A 19554-nucleotide genomic window follows, 5' to 3' on the forward strand; every position below is an offset into this window, starting at 1 on the left:
TTTCTAAAATGCAAGTGTATTTGTCACTTCCCTGTTAAAAACCCCAGATGGCTGTTCATAGACTTCAGGATGAAGTCAGAAACTTTTCATATAATCTAGCTTCTCCCAGTCTCTGCATACTCCAGTCTTGCCACATACTTAGACACTATTTTATGAGGCAGGGGTCATGCTGAAGTTTCTGGCTTGGCAGTTGGGTGGATAGTACCATTCATTCGTATAGGGAACAAAAGAGAAAAACAGGTTGGAGAAAAAGATTATGAGTTCACTCCCAAATAATTGTTAATCCATCAAGACATTACCAGTTAAATAATGGAACAGTCCCTAAAAGAACAGAGTAGTTAGAAAGAAACACTGTCTAACTGAAGCCCATAGAGTAGAGATTTGAGAAGGAATGGGGTAGCTGGTGTTGGCTGTATGCTTAACAAGTGTTCATTGAATGATTGAAAATTGTTACTTTTTACAACCTAATGTATCAGAATTATTGATGTTTCAAATTTGGTGACTCAGGTATTCTGATTGCTTTTAATGTTTATGATTCAACATTATATTGAAAATTATTCTAAATCATGATTTTTTAGTTTTACTGAACTTACAGTGGAAGTTATGTTAATTTCTCTCATGTCTTCATATAACTTATGGTCTTTAAAACAGTCTCCTTATTTATTTATTTATTATTTTACTTTCCATTTTTAGGAAAATTAAAATGTGAAGCAATTGTTGCTGACGTCCTGGATAAAGGATCCGGTTTAATAATGCTTATGGATGGTAACTCATTTCTAGTTCTTATAATAATATTGTTAGATTCATAGGCTTTGTATGTAACATAATACTTTATCACAGAAGTTGATTAATAAGTTTCTATTTATCTTCCAATTGTGAGAAAGCAAGATTAGTGTTCTAAAAATTCATAAGCTTTTTTAGAAAATAAGGGAGGAGGGGGTGGAGTAGGTTGGGGTAGAGGTCCAGAGAGTGGGACATTTCAGGAGATTTGTAACAACATAACCAAAGCACAGAGGTGAGAAATGTGGCTGGTATAGCAAACATAGAGGAGAATTATGCTTCCTAGAGTATGTTTTTTGGCAGGAATGAATACATAGACCGCCCTCAGTTGATAATTAGGCTATGTTGTAGATACTCTTTTCTGTGTTAGCTCTTTGGAACTTCAAACGTATTTGACCCCTGAATCATTCTTATAAATGGTAGTTAGGTTCTTAACCTTGCACATTCAAACCTATTGAACTTATAATGGGGTTTAAACACCATAACCACATTTTATTTGCAGTGGAAAAAAAGATGATAGTAGTTTAATGAATGTTGAAATACTAGTAACTAAACATAAGCCAAAGATACATTGCTTAGAATTTATTTGTTTTAAAGTTTAAGAACAATAGAAATAGATAAACATTATAAAAAATTTTGGAAATAGCAGTGGAAAGTTTTTGTCTGGTATTTGGAATATAGGCTTTATCATTTTTGTTCTAAATACATAGGCGGTTATACTGAATATATTGTTTTGGAACTTGCCTTGTTTTTACTTAATAATATATTGAGAACATTTTTAATGCTCTTAAATATTTTTCTACTACATTGTTTTTGTTAACTCATAGTTTACAAAGTAAACTATGTATTTCATCATAGACACATAGAACATGTGTCTGTTCTCTCTCTTTCCCTCTTCCTCCTTACCCCTCTTCTTTCTTTTTTAAGGTTTTGGTATTTTCTTACCATTCCAAATATTGGCTAACATTTGGCTGGAACTCTCCTGGTTTTCTTTTAGTCTTCTCACCATTCTACCAAACGTCTACCACAAAAAAGTTTTGCAGTACCCTTAGCTTTAATTTTTACTATTCTTTCTTGATCTACTCCGTTTATTTAGCTATAGCTTGGTAATGGGTAATAATGTATTAGAATTTGTAGATAAAATATAGATGAAATTAGATATCCAATTTTCTGTGTAATAAGGATAAAAGTCTTATTTTAAATGCAAATCACCATGACTTCCCTTATTTTTTGTTATATTTTTCCTTATTATACAATTCAAAATCATATTCCTAGTTTTATAGTGCTGGTGATTTAGGTGATGCTCAAACTGTCACCAGGAAAGTAGTCAGTAGAAAGAGGGACAGCTGTCTTTCATTCATTACTTGCTTACTTATTCACTAACTTGCTCAGTCACATCGTTTGTTCATTGATTTACTAATTAATTTAATACATATTTATTAGGTGCCTTTTCTGTCCCAGTTACTATTCTAATTGCTGGGAATATGATGGTGAGCAAAAAAGCCGTGATCCTGCCCTCCTGAAGCTTATACCTTCATTCTCACTTATTTCTTCTTTTACATTCCAGGCTCTATTGAGGACTTCAGCAGAATGTTTGAAAATTTGGGAGTGTGGTTATCTGTATTTTATTTTAATTTTTAATTTTTATTGAATTATTGAATTTTAGTGGATTTACAATGTTGTGTTAAATTCTGCTGTACAGCCAAGTGATTTAGTTATATATATATACATTCTTTTTCATATTCTTTTCCATTATGGCTTATCACAGGATATTGAATATACTTCCCTGTGCAATACAGTAGGACCTTGTTGTTTATCTATCCTATATATAATAGTTTCCATCTGCTAATCCCAAACTCCCAATCCATCCCTCCATCACCTTCCCTTCCCCTAGGCAACCACAAGTCTGTTCTCTATATCCTTGAGTCTGTTTCTGTTTCGTAGATACATTCATTTGTGTCATATTTTAGATTCCACATATAAGTGATATCATATGGTATGTGTCTGTCTCTTTCTGACTTCTCTTGGTATGATAATCTCTAGGTGCATCCATGTTGCTGCAAATGGCATTATTTCAGTCTTTTTTATGGCTGAGTAATATTCCAGTGTGTGTGTGTTTGTGTATCACATCTTCTTTATCCATTCATCTGTTGATGGACTTCTAGGTTGTTTCCATGTCTTGGCTATTGTAAATAGTGTTGCTATGAACATAGGGGTGCATGCATCTTTTTGAATTATAGTTTTGTCTGGATATATGCCTAGGAGTGGGATTGCTGGATCATATGGCAATTCTATTTTTCGTTTTTTGAGGAACCTCCATACTGTTTTCCATAGTGGCTGCACCAATTTACATTCCTACCAACAGTGTAGGAGGGTTCCCTTTTCTCCACACCCTCTCCAGCATTTGTTATTTGTAGACTTTTTAATGATGGTCATTCTGACCAGTGTGAGGTGGTACCTCGTTGTAGTTTTGATTTGCATTTCTCTAATAATTAGCGATGATGAGCATCTTTTCATGTGTGTTAGTCTGCATTTTATAGTGGAATTGTTTGAAAGGTTTGAGAAGGAGAGAATTGAAATATGAAAGGCAGTTGGGGCACTTTAAGAAGAGGTGAGATGAACTGCTGTTTCATAGTCCAGAAAGGATTTGTCAAGATCCTCTTCTCTCTGCCTTCCAGAGACTGGTAGTGAATGATTAAAATGAGTGCTCTGTATCCCAAACTTGGGTGTCTTTAAATTGCAAAGCCTTTTAGTAATTGGATTTTGTTTCTGAAACTTTTAAAAGGATTGTTGATCACATATTGGGTAACTAGTTATGTCTTTTGGTAATAACCTCTTTTTTTTTTTCATTTGCTTTTCAGTCTACTCTTATTCTGGGGAGGAACTTATATGTTATAATCAGTTCTCCATCTTTGTTGTTGGCGCTGGAGGCTTTGGTGGAAAACGGACGTCAGACAAAGCTAAGGTAGGCTATGACTTCATAAGTGAGATACATGTGTCGTTAAGGATCCTTATCTGTATTTTGAACTTACCATATATGTAATTTCATAGAGTAGGATTTCAGTAATCCACACTTCTTTGAATCAAAATGTGTTCCTTGGATTTGAAATGCTGTTTATATTTGTATATTTTAATATATAACATATGTTATATATAGAAAAGTCTGGCTGACGTAAGTGTAATGTAGCTGAGGTAACTATGGGAATATCTTTACTTTCTTATGCAAACTTTGCCTGCATCCAAAACTCTTTAGAAAAACCTAACACATACAAGTGATCCTTGTATAAATGCAAATCATCATTCATTAAATGACTTGAGCATTTCTCTTGTATAAAACAATTCTAGTTACTCTTTAGTTCTCAAATTCTATCCAAAAACATATTTTTTTCCTAAAAATATTTTGTAAATTGGATTTTACATCAATTTAACCTAGCTTTTACCTCTGCCCTCAGTTCCCTGAATAGGGCTGCACTGTCTTCCTAGGAGGAGCAGCTCACTCATTTTTCCTATTACCCCCACCCCGGCTCCCCGGCCCCAGCTTGTGTTGCAGAAGCTCAATTCCAGGTAAAAGTAGCTGAGAGTTACGGGGCTGTCTTCCTCCACCCCATCCCCACTTGTAGGGTGGAGACTGTGTTCCACCGTGGCAGGCTGAGAACACTAGGGCCCTGATAACTCTTGCCCAGCCTGCTTATAGGGTGGGGGTCCCCTGCTGCTAGAGGCAAGCTGAGAAGACCAGGAGCTCCAACCTCTGCCTAGGACTCTTCTTGTAAAGTGAGGATGTCACTTGGAGAGAAGTGGGCCACTATCCTTGCCCTCATGTCCGTGGCAGTGGTGCAGAGGTTTTGCCTGGGGGGCAAGGCAGGCTGTAATGATAGAGAGCTCTGAAGCCCTTCCCATGGAAACTGACTCATTTTGGTACCAAGTATTTGGAGGCTCAAAAGTAAGGATGGTTTCAAAAACAAGGTTACTTTAGTGATAATCAAGAGGAGGCTGGTAGCTCCATGGAAGCAGTAAACTAAACTAGTCCAACTAGAAGTTTGCCAGAGAGAACCATGGAAAGAGACAGCTAAGAAGAGTCGTCATGGGATCATAACAAGCCTCAAAGACTGGCCTCAAAGACTACACCTCCAAAAAGGCCTGACTTTAATTGGATCAGACTGTGGAACAATTTATGCCCCAGGGCACTGTTGAAAATAATAGAACAGTCATCTGGCAATTTGTGAAGCCGAACAGCTGGACAGACAGTTTAACAGAGAGATCAGGGAGAGACAGTCACAGAGCGCCCTGCTAAAACCACTGTCATCCCAGGCTGACTGTGCTCGCCCAAGGCTGTACCCTCTGAGGAGCAACATCAGAGTCTGCACACTGTGGGGGAAATATACTTAACTAAAATCGTCTAGCCAAGTCACTAAACAAATGAACAAGTTAACAATAACAACAAGCCCTGGAAGGGGAAAGGGGTCTCAGTATCCAGAGTTGCTGCAATATATTATCTAAAGTATCCAGTTATCAACAAAAAAATTACAAGATCTGAAAGAAATAAAAGAGTATGACCCATAGATAGGAAAAAAGAAAACAAAACAGAACAGGCAACAGAGATTGCTTTGGAGACGACTTAATAGGAAAAGACTTCAAAGCATTTATTGTAAATATAGTCAAAGAACTAAAGGAAACCATGCTTAAAGAAGTAAAGTGTGTAAAGAAGTAAAGTATGAGGACAATGTCTCATCAAATAGAGAAGAATTGGGGAATTCCCAGGTGGTCCAGTGGTTAGCATTCCGCACTTCCACTGCAAGGAGCATGGGTTCAGTCCCTGGTCGGGGAACTAAGATCCTGCAAGCTGCGTGGTGTGGCTCAAAAAAAAAAAAAAAAGAGAAAGAATCAATAAATAGAAATTATATAAAAAAAGAACCAAATAGAAGTAGTTCTGGAACTGAAAGTACAATAACTGAAATGAAGAATTTACCAGAGGGTCTCAACAGTAGATTTGAAGTGGCAGAATTAAAATCAAAAAGCTTGAAGATCGATCAATCTATCTCTGTCTGAAGAACAGAAAGAAAAAAAGGTGAAGAAAAAGAATGAAGAGGCTCAGAGAAATGTGAAATACCATTAAGTACACCAGCTTTTACGTAATGGGCATACCAGAAAGAGAGGAGAGAGAAAGAAGCAGAAAAAATAATTGAAGGAACAATGGCATTGATGAAAAACATTGATCTCCACATCCAAGAAGCTCAACTGCTCCAGTTAGGATATAAATGCAAAGAGGAAGATCTAGACAGATGTTTCTCCAAAGAAGACATACAGATGGCCAAAAAGCACATGAAAACATGCTCAACATCACTAATTATTAGAGAAATGCAAATCAAAACTATGAGTTATCACCTCACACTGGTTAGAATGGCCATCATCAAAAAATCTACAAACAGTAAATGCTGGAGAGGGTGTGGAGAAAAGGGAACCCTTTTGCACTGTTGGTGGGAATGTAAATTGATACAGCCACTACGGAGAACAGTATGGAGGTTCCTTAAGAAATGAAAAATAGAGTTAGCATATGATCCAGCAATCCCACTACTGGGCATACATCTGGAGAAAAGCACGCACCCCAATGTTCATAGCAGCACTGTTCACAATAGCCAGGACATGGAGGCAACCTAAATGTCCATCAGCAGAGGAATGGGGGCTTCCCTGGTGGTGCAGTGGTTAAGAATCCGCCTGCCAATTCAGGGGACACAGGTTCAAGTCCCAGGCCGGGAAGATCCCACATGCCGTGGAGTAGCTAAGCCCGTGCGGCACAACTACTGAGTCTGTGCTGTAGCACCCACGAGCCGCAACGACTGAGTCCGCGTGCTACAACTACTGAGGCCTGCGCGCCTAGAGCCTGTGCTCCACAACAAGAAAAGACACCACAATGAGAACCCTGCGCACTGCAATGAAGAGAGCCCCCGCTCACTGCAACTAGAGAAAGCCCGCACACAGCAACAAAGATCCAACACAGCCAAAAAAAATAAATAAATTTATTAAAAAATAAAAAGATTTATGCACTTCAAAAAAAAAAGAGGAATGGATAAAGATGAGTGGTACATATATACAATGGAATATTACTCAGCCATAAAGAAGAATGAAATAATGCCATTTGCAGGAACATGGATGGACCTAGAGACTGCCATACTGAGTGAAGTAAGTCAGATAAAGACAAATATCATATGATATCACTTATATGCAGAATCAGAAAAAAAAAACATACAAATGAACTTCTTTACAAAACAGAAATAGAGTCACGGATGTAGAAAACAAACTTATAGTTACCAGGGGGGAAATGGTGGGGGAGTGATAATTTGGGAGATTGGGATAGCACAGGGAACTCTACTCAATACTCTGTAAGGACCTATATGGGAAAAGAATCTAAAAAAGAGTGGAGATATAGATATAGATATAGATATAGATATGTATAACTGATTCACTTTGCTGTACACCTGAAATTAACACAACATTGTCAATCAACTATACTCCAATAAAAATTAAAAAGAAAATAAATGCAAAGAGATCCACACCCTTAGTAAAGTGCATTTAAAGATTAAATCAATATAGATGGGAATTGTTGGTCTAATTCTTACAGTTATTGTCATCTTTTGCATTGGGAAAAGAGTCTTTACCTTTTTCTCCTTTGTGGCCTAGAGAATGGATCTGGTTATATAATTCCTTACGTTACACAAGGTCATTTCAGGGAAATCATAATGTAGATGAAGCTAGCAGTTATGAAATTTTAAATGTCATTATGTGCTGAAAATAAAATATTAAAATAAACTTTTTATCCAGCTTGCAGATTTTGTTACAGTCAGCCCTCCATATCTGTGGGTTCTGTATCCACAGGTTTGGCATCTGCAGATTGCACCAACCGTGGATCAAAAATATTCAGAAAAAAAAAATTCCAGAAAGTTCCCAAACTATTTACACAGCATTTACATTGTATTAGGTATTATAAGTATATGGGAGGATGTGCATAGATTATATACAAATACTACACCGTTTTATATAAGGGATTTGAGCATCTGCAGATCATGGTATCCATGAAGGGGTCCTGGAACCAATCACCCTTGGAAACTGAGGGATGACTGTATATTGAAACATGGTTGTTTATCAAATATCAGTTTGGGTAAAGAGAATAACAATTATTTTGTTATTATTTAACGTGTAGTGTTTTTTGATCTTAGGTAGCTGTAGCCATACCTAATAGACCTCCTGATGCTGTACTTACAGATACCACCTCACTTAATCAGGTAAGAATGTATTTTTGAAAAGTGATAAAGCCACCTGACTCCTGACACTTTTTGATTTATAACTCTGATACCCTGTAATTTTGTGAGTCCAAAAGTAGTGGCTGTGTTCTTCTACGTAATAAAAATAACGGCATATTTCTGTAGTTGAAATTCGTTCTTTCTGAATTTTTACTTAGCAGTTTTTTTCTCCACTAGGTATCAAAAGAAAATGTAAAATGGCTTTTCATTAGTCAATTGAAAAAGCATCGTGCTTTGTTGGCAATGGATTGCTTGCCTTAAGGAGACTGCCTAGCTTAGTAGTGAAGAATTTCATTGAAGCCTTAGAGAGCAGGATAAAATAAAAGGCAAATTTCAGTTATCCTTTCTTCTATTGGAAAAGAAAACTGAGCTACATTGCTTCGAGAGAGATTATTTTATGCTAACTTTAGTGGACAGGTACAATAAAGCATCTGAGAAGGAGTAGATGATTTAATCTCATTTGTTTGGCATAAATAATATGTTTTCTGATGGAGGAGTTAAAATGCCCTGTCAGTTAACAAATTCTGTAAGCATGCAAAGATTTATCTAAGAAGCAAAAGGTGACCATAAAGTTGAGAAAAGCAACTTTGTTTTTGAGAGACCTGACGATTCTTCCCTAAGATGGCCAGAATACTAACCATGCAAATATAGAGCAGAATATGTAAAGCTCTGAAGTTATGCTGTGAATAAGCAGGTGATGACAGCACATTATTTGTAAAATTCACTTATTTTTTGATACTAATTTTGATATACTTGATATGAGAACTTCTGCAGGATTTATGTGTGCTGGCAAATAGGAATATAATTTCATGAGCCAGAAAGAATTAAGTTTGGAACATATTAATTGTATTTTTTTATACACTATATAATTGGGTGATAGAACAATACTTTCTCCCTCAGATTAGTTTTTGCCTTTAATTGTTCTTCCCATCCCTATTTCTTATCAGTTTCTTAAGAGAGCACTCATATTTATGTTTAATTAAAGCTTCATAGTGAAATTAATTTTATTAGCACACTAAAGAACAGAAGACTTCATGGTTTCATGGTTCAGAAAACCCAGAAATGCTCCATTATTATTCTTGTGTTACTGAAATAATAAAATATATCTGCTGTAGATAAGAAAAGCTGAATAGTTTCCATGGCTTGAATTTCTTTATACAGTAAGCAGAAAGATTTTCTTGTTTTCTTTTTTCAGATGAATAGAACTTTTTGTTAGCTTTTAGCAGACTTGAGTATTTTGCTGTGTGACAAAGGACAGTTTATAAGTTAACAAATCTTTTTTGTATAAATAATGGGCACCCATCATTTGACAGAGGTTCCTGACCATTTGTATCATATGGTCACTCGAGAATATGATAAAAACTACCGACTGTTTCTTCAAAAACATTTTGCATAAAACTTTGCATAAATTTCAGGGGATTTGTGGGCTGTTTTAAATTGGATCTGTGCTATAGGAGATACAAATCAAGTAGAAGAAGTGTGATCTATTGACAAGGAACTGAAAGGACACTTAGATATAAGGCGTAGATGTCTTCATTTCTAGGGCACCTATTCTAAGCAACGAATGATTAAATACAAGGCTTTGAATTATAGAGTAAGTGCTGTAGACATTCTGAGATGGGCTACTCATTAGAGAATGACATACAGAAGAGTTTGGTAGGAAAGATGGGACTTCTGAACTAAAATGGTGTATAGATCTTCTGTCTTGCCAGGGGTATAAGGCTTGCAGTATGGCCTGGAAGGGGATAAGAACTTAGTAATGATAGCAGAAAAGAGCATGATGTATGTACAAGGAGTAAGAATTAGAGCATTCACACCGGAGAGTGGTGGGAGATGATTGTGGACGAACAGACCTTTAAGGAGAAGTGGAAATGGAACAGATTATGTTGTTATAGCCTAAACTTTGTGCCAGGTATTTAAATTAAATAAGTAACTTTTCAATCAGTAGGGAAACTGGCAACCATAGCTCTACCAATATCACTTCTGGAATATTTTGTTTTTCATGTCTTTAGGAAAATTTCTTCATCTTCAAACTGGTATCTATTACAAGTATACTTCATGGTTTTTCATAATTAATAAAGAGAAAATTCTTCCCCAATAATCTAGAAAGACCAAAGAATAAATAGGTAACAGGTGTCAGGCTTTGTATTTGAGGAGAATGAAAACAAGTATCTTTAGTTTCCCTAGATACATATCTCCTACTACTTATTCTAACAATTAGGACCTTAGCTACCATCATTGTTAAATAAAGTTAATCTTTGGAATATTGCTTATACTATCCATTAAAATATAATTCTTTATTATATTACCATGTGTATTGTAAGTACTTTTAAAATTTTGTTTTGAAACAATGATTTATTATTTTGCGTGACTCTGGGTCGCCTGGGTGGTCCTTGTGCTACAAAAGGTGTTGGCTGTCACTCATGTGGCTGTTCTCAGACGGCGGCTGGGTGGGGCAGGAAAGTCCCGGATGGCTCTTTCACAAGTGCAGGGTCTTAGTGCTCCCTGTTGGCTGGCGTGCCTCTAATCTCCACCCGGCTTCTTCTCCGGGTGGTGTCTCATCTTCCAGGGCCTTTCTCTGTGGCCCTCATGGGGATTTCTATTTCAATTTCTGGAGCTGTTTCCTGTTTAGCTTCCTCCTTTTCAGTACGTCTGCATTCCAGCTGCCCATTCTCCCAGAACTCTGATCTTTATCTCTTTAACTCTTTGAGACTGTTTTGCTATGTTTCGGTTTCCCTTTTTGCACTGCAGTCTAGAAAGTGCTGTCAGGCAGAGCGCTGTGGCCATTGTAGAGTCCATCTTGTTTGTTTCTTTTCTGTCAAGAATCATAATCCTGTCCTGCCTACTGTCCAATGTCTAAGAACGGTATCTCCCTCGCCCAGTTAAAAAAAATTTTTTTTTCCTAATTGTTTACAGTGGAAGAGTAAGTTCATTCCACTTATTCCATCTAGGCCGGAAGTGGAAGTCCTATACCTTTTTATATGCCCATAGTGCCCAATTTTCTCATTTATTACTATTTGTTTTCTCAGTTTTTATTGCTGTGCTTTGTTTCCTACTTGTTTCTAACAATTAAAGAGCCTATTTTCTTTTCTTGTTTCTCTTTCCCTTACAGTTCCCATTTTGGGGAATGCATTAATTTTACTTTTTCAGAACAATTTAACATTTATATATTATTCTTCCCTCTTCCCCACCTTTGTTTTAGTCTTAGATTTGCAATCGAATATATATTAATCATTTTGCCAAAGGTTCTCCCATATCTCCTGGTTGGATAATGCTCCTCCTGTGGTAGGTTCCCCAAGAAGGCCTCATGTATAGTATTCCTTTGGTTCCTATGTATTTATTTATTAAATAAATTTATTGGAGGGGGAGAGAAGATGGCGGAAGAGTAAGACGCGGAGATCACATTCCTTCCCACAGATACAGTAGAAATACACCTACACGTGGAACTGCTCCTACAGAACACCCACTGAACGCTGGCAGAAAACGTCCGACCTCCAAAAAGGCAAGAAACTCCCCCCGTACTTGGGTAGGGCAAAAGAAAAAAGAAATAACAGAGACAAAAGAATAGGGACGGCACCTGCACCAGTGGGAGGGAGCCGTGAAGGAGGAAAGGTTTCCACGCACTAGGAGCCCCTTCGCGGGCGGAGACTGCGGGGGGCGGAGGGGGGAAGCTTCAGAGCCACGGAGGAGAGCGCAGCCACAGAGGTGCGGAGGGCAAAGCGGAGAGGTTCCCGCACAGAGGCTCGGCGCCGAGCAGCACTCACCAGCCCGAGAGGCTTGTCTGCTTAGCCGCCGGGGCGGGCGGGGCTGGGAGCTGAGGCTCGGGCTTCGGTCGGATTGCAGGGAGAGGACTGGGGCTGGCGGCGTGAACACAGCCTGAAGGGGTTAGCGCACCACAGCTAGCCGGGAGGGAGTCCGGGGAAAAAGTCTGCAGCTGCCGAAGAGGCAAGAGACTTTTTCTTGCCTCTTTGTTTCGCGGCGGGCAAGGAGAGGGGATTCAGAGCGCTGCCTAAACGAACTCCAGAGAAGGGCGCGAGCCGCGGCTGTCAGCGCGGATCCCACAGCAACAGGGGCGCAGAGGGAAAATCGGAGAGACTCCTGCACAGAGGCTCGGCGCCGAGCGGCGCTCACCAGCCCGAGAGGCTTGTCTGCTCCCCCGCCGGGGCGGGCGGGGCTGGGAGCTGAGGCTCAGGCTGCGGTCGGATCGCAGGGAGAGGACTGGGGCTGGCGGCGTGAACACAGCCTGAAGGGTTTAGTGCACCACAGCTAGCCGGGAGGGAGCCCGGGAAAAAGTCTGCAGCTGCCGAAGAGGCAAGAGACTTTTTCTTGCCTCTTTGTTTCGTGGCACGCAAGGAGAGGGGATTCAGAGCGCCGCCTAAATGAACTCCAGAGAAGGGCGCGAGCCGCGGCGATCAGCGCGGACCCCAGAGACGGGCGTGAGCCGCAGTTATCAGCGCGGACCCCAGAGACGGGCATAAGACGCTAAGGCTGCTGCTGCCGCCACCAAGAAGCCTGTGTGCGAGCACAGGTCACTCTCCACACCGCCCCTCCCGGGAGCCGATGCAGCCCACCACGGCCAGGCTCCCGTGATCCGGGGACAACTTCCCCGGGAGAACGCACGGTGCGTCTCAGGCTGCTGCAACGTCACGCCGGCCTCTGCCACATCCGTACCCCTCCCTCCCCCCGGCCTGAGTGAGCCAGAGCCCCCGAAGCAGCTGCTCCTTTAACCCCGTCCTGTCTGGGCGGGGAACAGACGCCCTCAGGCGACCTACACGCAGAGTCGGGTCCAAATCCAAAGCTGAACCCCAGGAGCTGTGCGAACAGGGAAGAGAAGGGGAAATCTCTCCCAGCAGCCTCAGAAGCAGCGGATTAAAGCTCCACAAACAACGTGATGTGCCTGCATCTGTGGAATACCTGAACAGACAACGAATCAGCCCAAATTCAGGAGGGGGACTCTGGGAGCAGGATATATTAATTTTTCCCCTTTTCCTTTTTTTTGTGAGTGTATATGTATATGCTTCTGGGTGAGATTTTGTCTGTATAGCTTTGCTTTACAATAGCTTTATTTTACTTCACTATATTATAGCCTCTTTCTTTCTTTCTTTCTATTTTTTCTCCCTTTTACTCTGAGCCGTGTGGACGAAAGGCTGTTGGTGCTCCAGCCAGGCATCAGGGCCGTGCCTCTGAGGTGGGAGAGCCAACTTCAGAACACTGGTCCACAAGAGACCTCCCAGCTCCACGTAATACCAAACGGCAAAAATCTCCCAGAGATCTCCATCTCAACATCAAGACCCAGCTTCACTCAACGACCAGCAAGCTACAGTGCTGGACATCCTATGCCAAACAACTAGCTAGACAGGAACACAACCCCATCCATTGGCAGAGAGGCTGCCTAAAATCATAATAAGGCCACAGACACCACAAAATACACCACCAGACGTGGACGTGCCCACCAGAAAGACAAGATCTAGCCTCATCCACCAGAACTCAGGCACTAGTTCCCTCCATCAGGAAGCCTACACAACCCACTGAACCAACCTTAGCCGCTGGGGACAGATACCAAAAACAACGGGAACTACGAACCTGCAGCCTGTGAAAAGGAGACCCCAAACACAGTAAGATAGGCAAAATGAGACGACAGAAAAACACACAGCAGATGAAGGAGCAGGCTCAAAACACACTGGACTTAACAAATGAAGAGGAAATAGGTAGTCTACCTGAAAAAGAATTCAGAATAATGATAGTAAGGATGATCCAAAATCTTGGAAATAGAATAGACAAAATGCAAGAAACATTTAACAAGGATGTAGAAGAACTAAAGAGGAACCAAGCAATGATGAAAAACACAATAAATGAAATTAAAAATACTCTAGATGGGATCAATAGTAGAATAACTGAGGCAGAAGAAAGGATAAGTGACCTGGAAGATAAAATGGTGGAAATAACTACTACAGAGCAGGATAAAGAAAAAAGAATGAAAAGAACTGAGGACAGTCTCAGGGACCTCTGGGACAACATTAAACGTGCCAACATTCGAATTATAGGGGTACCAGAAGAAGAAGAGAAAAAGAAAGGGACTGAGAAAATTTTTGAAGAGATTATAGTTGAAAACTTCCCTAATATGGGAAAGGAAATAGTTAATCAAGTCCTGGAAGCACAGAGAGTCCCATACAGGATAAACCCAAGGAGGAACACGCCAAGACACATATTAATCAAACTGTCAAAAATTAAATATAAGGAAAACATATTAAAGGCAGCAAGGGAAAAAAAAACAAATAACACACAAGGGAATCCCCATAAGGTTAACATCTGATCTCTCAGCAGAAACTCTGCAAGCCAGAAGGGAGTGGCAGGATATACTTAAAGTCATGAAGGAGAAAAACCTACAACCAAGATTACTCTACCCAGCAAGGATCTCATTCAGATTCGATGGAGAAATTAAAACCTTTACAGACAAGCAAAAGCTGAGAGAGTTCAGCACCACCAAACCAGCTTTACAACAAATGCTAAAGGAAATTCTCTAGGCAAGAAACAAAAGAGAAGGAAAACACCTACAATAACAAACCCAATACATTTAAGAAAATGGGAATAGGAACATACATATCGATAATTACCTTGAATGTAAATGGATTAAATGCCCCCACCAAAAGACACAGGCTGGCTGAATGGATACAAAAACAAGACCCATACATATGCTGTCTACAAGAGACCCACTTCAGACCTAGGGACACATACAGACTGAAAGTGAGGGGATGGAAAAAGATATTCCATGCAAATGGAAATCAAAAGAAAGCTGGAGTAGCAATTCACATATCAGACAAAATAGACTTTAAAATAAAGACTATTACAAGAGACAAAGAAGGACACTATATAATGATCAAGGGATCAATCCAAGAGGAAGGTATAACAATTGTAAATATTTATGCACCCAACATAGGAGCACCTCAATACATAAGGCAAATACTAACAGCCATGAAAGGGGAAATTGACAGCAACACAATCATAGTAGGGGACTTTAACACCCCACTTTCACCAATGGACAGATCATCCAAAATGAAAATAAATAAGGAAACACAAGCTTTAAATGATACATTAAACAATATGGACTTAATTGATATTTATAGGACATTCCACCCAAAAACAACAGAATACACATTTTTCTCAAGTGCTCATGGAACATTCTCCAGGATAGATCATATCTTGGGTCACAAATCAAGCCTTGGTAAATTTAAGAAAATTGAAATCGTATCAAGTATCTTTTCCGACCACAATGCTATGAGACTAGATATCAATTACAGGAAAAGATCTGTAAAAAATACAAACACATGGAGGCTACACAATACATTACTTAATAACGAAGTGATTACTGAAGAAATCAAAGGGGAAATCAAAAAATACCTAGAAACAAATGACAATGGAGACACGACGACCCAAAACCTATGGGACACAGCAAAAGCAGTGCTAAGAGGGAAGTTTATAGCAATACAAGCCTACCTCAAGAAACAGGAAACATCTCGAATAAACAACCTAACCTTGCACCTAAAGGAATTAGAGAAAGAAGAACAAAAAAACCCCAAAGCCAGCAGAAGGAAAGAAATTATAAAGATCAGGTCAGAAATAAATGAAAAAGAAATGAAGGAAACAATAGCAAAAATCAATGAAACTAAAAGCTGGTTCTTTGAGAAGATAAACAAAATTGATAAACCATTAGCCAGACTCATCAAGAGAAAAAGGGAGAAGACTCAGATCAATAGAATTAGAAATGAAAAAGGAGAAGTAACCACTGACACTGCAGAAATACAAAAGATCATGAGAGATTACTACAAGCAACTCTATGCCAATAAAATGGACAACCTGGAGGAAATGGACAGATTCTTAGAAATGCACAAACTGCCGAGACTGAACCAGGAAGAAATAGAAAATATGAACAGACCAATCACAAGCACTGAAATTGAAACTGTGATTAAAAACCTTCCAACAAACAAAAGCCCAGGACCAGATGGCTTCACAGGCGAATTCTATCAAACATTTAGAGAAGAGCTAACACCTATCCTTCTCAAACTCTTCCAAAATATTGCAGAGGGAGGAACACTCCCAAACTCATTCTACGAGGCCACCATCACCCTGATACCAAAACCAGACAAAGATGTCACAAAGAAAGAAAACTACAGGCCAATATCACTGATGAACATAGATGCAAAAATCCTCAACAAAATACTAGCAAACAGAATCCAACAGCACATTAAAAGGATCATACACCATGATCAAGTGGGGTTTACCCCAGGAATGCAAGGATTCTTCAATATACGCAAATCAATCAATGTGATACACCATATTAACAAATTGAAGGAGAAAAACCATATGATCATCTCAATAGATGCAGAGAAAGCTTTTGACAAAATTCAACACCCATTTATGATAAAAGCCCTGCAGAAAGTAGGCATAGAGGGAACTTTCCTCAACATAATAAAGGCCATATATGACAAACCCACAGCCAACATTGTCCTCAATGGTGAAAAACTGAAACCATTTCCACTAAGATCAGGAACAAGACAAGGTTGCCCACTCTCACCACTATTATTCAACATAGTTCTGGAAGTCCTAGCCACAGCAATCAGAGAAGACAAAGAAATAAAAGGAATCCAAATCGGAAAAGAAGAAGTAAAGCTGTCACTATTTGCAGATGACATGATACTATACATAGAGAATCCTAAAGATGCTACCAGAAAACTCCTAGAGCTAATCAATGAATTTGGTAAAGTAGCAGGATACAAAATTAATGCACAGAAATCTCTTGCATTTCTATACACTAATGACGAAAAATCTGAAAGTGAAATTAAGAAAACACTCCCATTTACCATTGCAACAAAAAGAATAAAATATCTAGGAATAAACCTACCTAAGGAGACAAAAGACCTGTATGCAGAAAATTATAAGACACTGATGAAAGAAATTAAAGATGATACAAATAGATGGAGAGATATACCATGTTCCTGGATTGGAAGAATCAACATTGTGAAAATGTCTCTACTACCCAAAGCAATCTACAGATTCAATGCAATCCCTATCAAACTACCACTGGCATTTTTCACAGAACTAGAACAAAAAATTTCACAATTTGTATGGAAACACAAAAGACCCCGAATAGCCAAAGCAATCTTGAGAACGAAAAATGGAGCTGGGGGAATCAGGCTCCCTGACTTCATACTATATTACAAAGCTTCAGTAATCAAGACAGTTTGGTATTGGCACAAAAACAGAAATATAGATCAATGGAACAGGATAGAAAGCCCAGAGATAAACCCACACACATATGGTCAACTTATCTTTGATAAAGGAGGCAAGCATATACAGTGGAGAAAAGACAGCCTCTTCAATAAGTGGTGCTGGGAAAATTGGACAGGAACATGTAAAAGTATGAAATTAGAACACTCCCTGACACCATGCACAAAAATAAACTCAAAATGGATTAAAGACCTAAGTGTAAGGGCAGACACTATCAAACTCTTAGAGGAAAACATAGGCAGAACACTCTATGACATACATCACAGCAAGATTCTTTTTGACCCAGCTCCCAGAGAAATGGAAATAAGTACACAGATAAACAAATGGGACCTAATGAAACTGAAAAGCTTTTGCACAGCAAAGGAAACCATAAACAAGACCAAAAGACAACCCTCAGAATGGGAGAAAATATTTGCAAATGAAGCAACTGACAAAGGATTAATCTCCAAGATTTACAAGCAGCTCATGCAGCTCAATAACAAAAAAGCGAACAACCCAATCCAAAAATGGGCAGAAGATCTAAATAGACATTTCTCCAAAGAAGATATACAGATGGCCTACAGACACATGAAAGAATGCTCAAAATCATTAATCATTAGAGAAATGCAAATCAAAACTACAATGAGATATCATCTCACACCGGTTAGAATGGCCATCATCAAAAAATCTAGAAACAATAAATGCTGGAGAGGGTGTGGAGGAAAGGGAACACTCTTGCACTGTTGGTGGGAATGTAAATTGATACAGCCACTATGGAGAACAGTATGGAGGTTCCTTAAAAAACTACAAATAGAACTACCATACGACCCAGCAATCCCACTACTGGGCATATACCCTGAGAAAACCATAGGTCAAAAAGAGTCATGTACCAAAATGTTCATTGCAGCTCTATTTACAATAGCCAGGACATGGAAGCAACCGAAGTGTCCATCAACAGATGAATGGATGAAGAAGATGTGGCACATATATACAATGGAATATTACTCAGCCATAAAAAGAAATGAAATGGAGGTATTTGTAATGAGGTGGATGGAGTTAGAGTCTGTCATACAGAGTGAAGTAAGTCAGAAAGAGAAAAACAAATACAGTATGCTAACACATATATATGGAATCTAAGGGGAAAAAAAAAAAAAAAAGGCCATGAAGAACCTAGTGGCAAGACGGGAATAAAGACACAGACCTACTAGAGAATGGACTTGAGGATATGGGGAGGGGGTGGGGTGAGATGTGACAGGGTAGGAGAGTGTCATGGACATATATACACTACCAAATGTAAAATAGATAGCTAGTGGGAAGCAGCCGCATAGCACAGGGAGATCAGCTCGGTGCTTTGTGACCACCTAGAGGGGTGGGATGGGGAGGGTGGGAGGGAGGGAGATGCAAGAGGGAAGAGAAATGGGAACATATTGTATATGTATAACAGATTCACTTTGTTATAAAGCAGATGCTAACACACTATTGTAAGGCAATTATACTTCAATAAAGATGTTTGAAAAAAAAATATATTTATTTTTGGCTGCATTGGGTTGTCGTCGCTGCGCGCGGGCTTTCTCTAGTTGCAGCAATCGGGGGCTACTCTTCGTTGTGGTGCGCGGGCTTCTCGTTGTGGTGGTTTCTCTTTGTTTCGGAGCACGGGCTCTAGTCGTGCGGGCTTCAGTAGTTGTGGCACGTGGGCTCAGTAGTTGTGGCTCATGGGCTCTAGAGCACAGGCTCAGTAGTTGTGGCGCATGGGCTTAGTTGCTCTGCGGCATGTGGGATCTTCCTGGACCAGGGCTTGAACCCATGTCCCCTGCACTGGCAGGCGGATTCTTAACCACTGCGCCACCAGGGAAGTCCGGTTCCTATGTATTTAAAACTATTTTTCTATACCCTGGATACTCAAAGGACAGCTTGGCTGGATATGAAATCTTGAGTTTCTTAAAATGGTGCTCCATTGTTGCCTGGCTTTCTATATTGCTGTTTAGAAGTCTGATGCCAGTCATTATCTTCCTTTAAGTTACTTGATCTTTATCCTCGAGGGCTTTAGGATTTTTTTTTCCTTCATCTTTAAAAATCTAATAGTTTTACTAGGATAAGTCTCAGTGTTGCTCATTCCAGGTCCGTTTTCCCATGTACCTGGTGGGCCTTTTTAATATGTGTGTTCAGAGCTTTTATTTTCAAAAAGTTTTCTAGGGTTATAATTTTAAATATTAGT

At 39.5% G+C, this 19554-nt stretch overlaps 1 protein-coding gene across 1 annotated transcript in view; it reads left to right on the forward strand.

Moving 5' to 3' along the window:
• Nucleotides 1-19554, forward strand: part of LOC130707179 (peroxisomal multifunctional enzyme type 2-like) — a 54110-nt gene that overhangs the window by 1941 nt on the left and 32615 nt on the right. Inside the window, exons 2-4 of the mRNA XM_057540388.1 lie at nucleotides 694-765; nucleotides 3642-3745; nucleotides 7992-8057. Coding sequence (XP_057396371.1) covers nucleotides 694-765; nucleotides 3642-3745; nucleotides 7992-8057 — 242 coding nt within the window. The remainder of the gene's footprint in view (nucleotides 1-693; nucleotides 766-3641; nucleotides 3746-7991; nucleotides 8058-19554) is intronic.

Source organism: Balaenoptera acutorostrata, chromosome 2 (assembly GCF_949987535.1).
Source record: "Balaenoptera acutorostrata chromosome 2, mBalAcu1.1, whole genome shotgun sequence".
NCBI classification, from domain to species: domain Eukaryota; kingdom Metazoa; phylum Chordata; class Mammalia; order Artiodactyla; family Balaenopteridae; genus Balaenoptera; species Balaenoptera acutorostrata.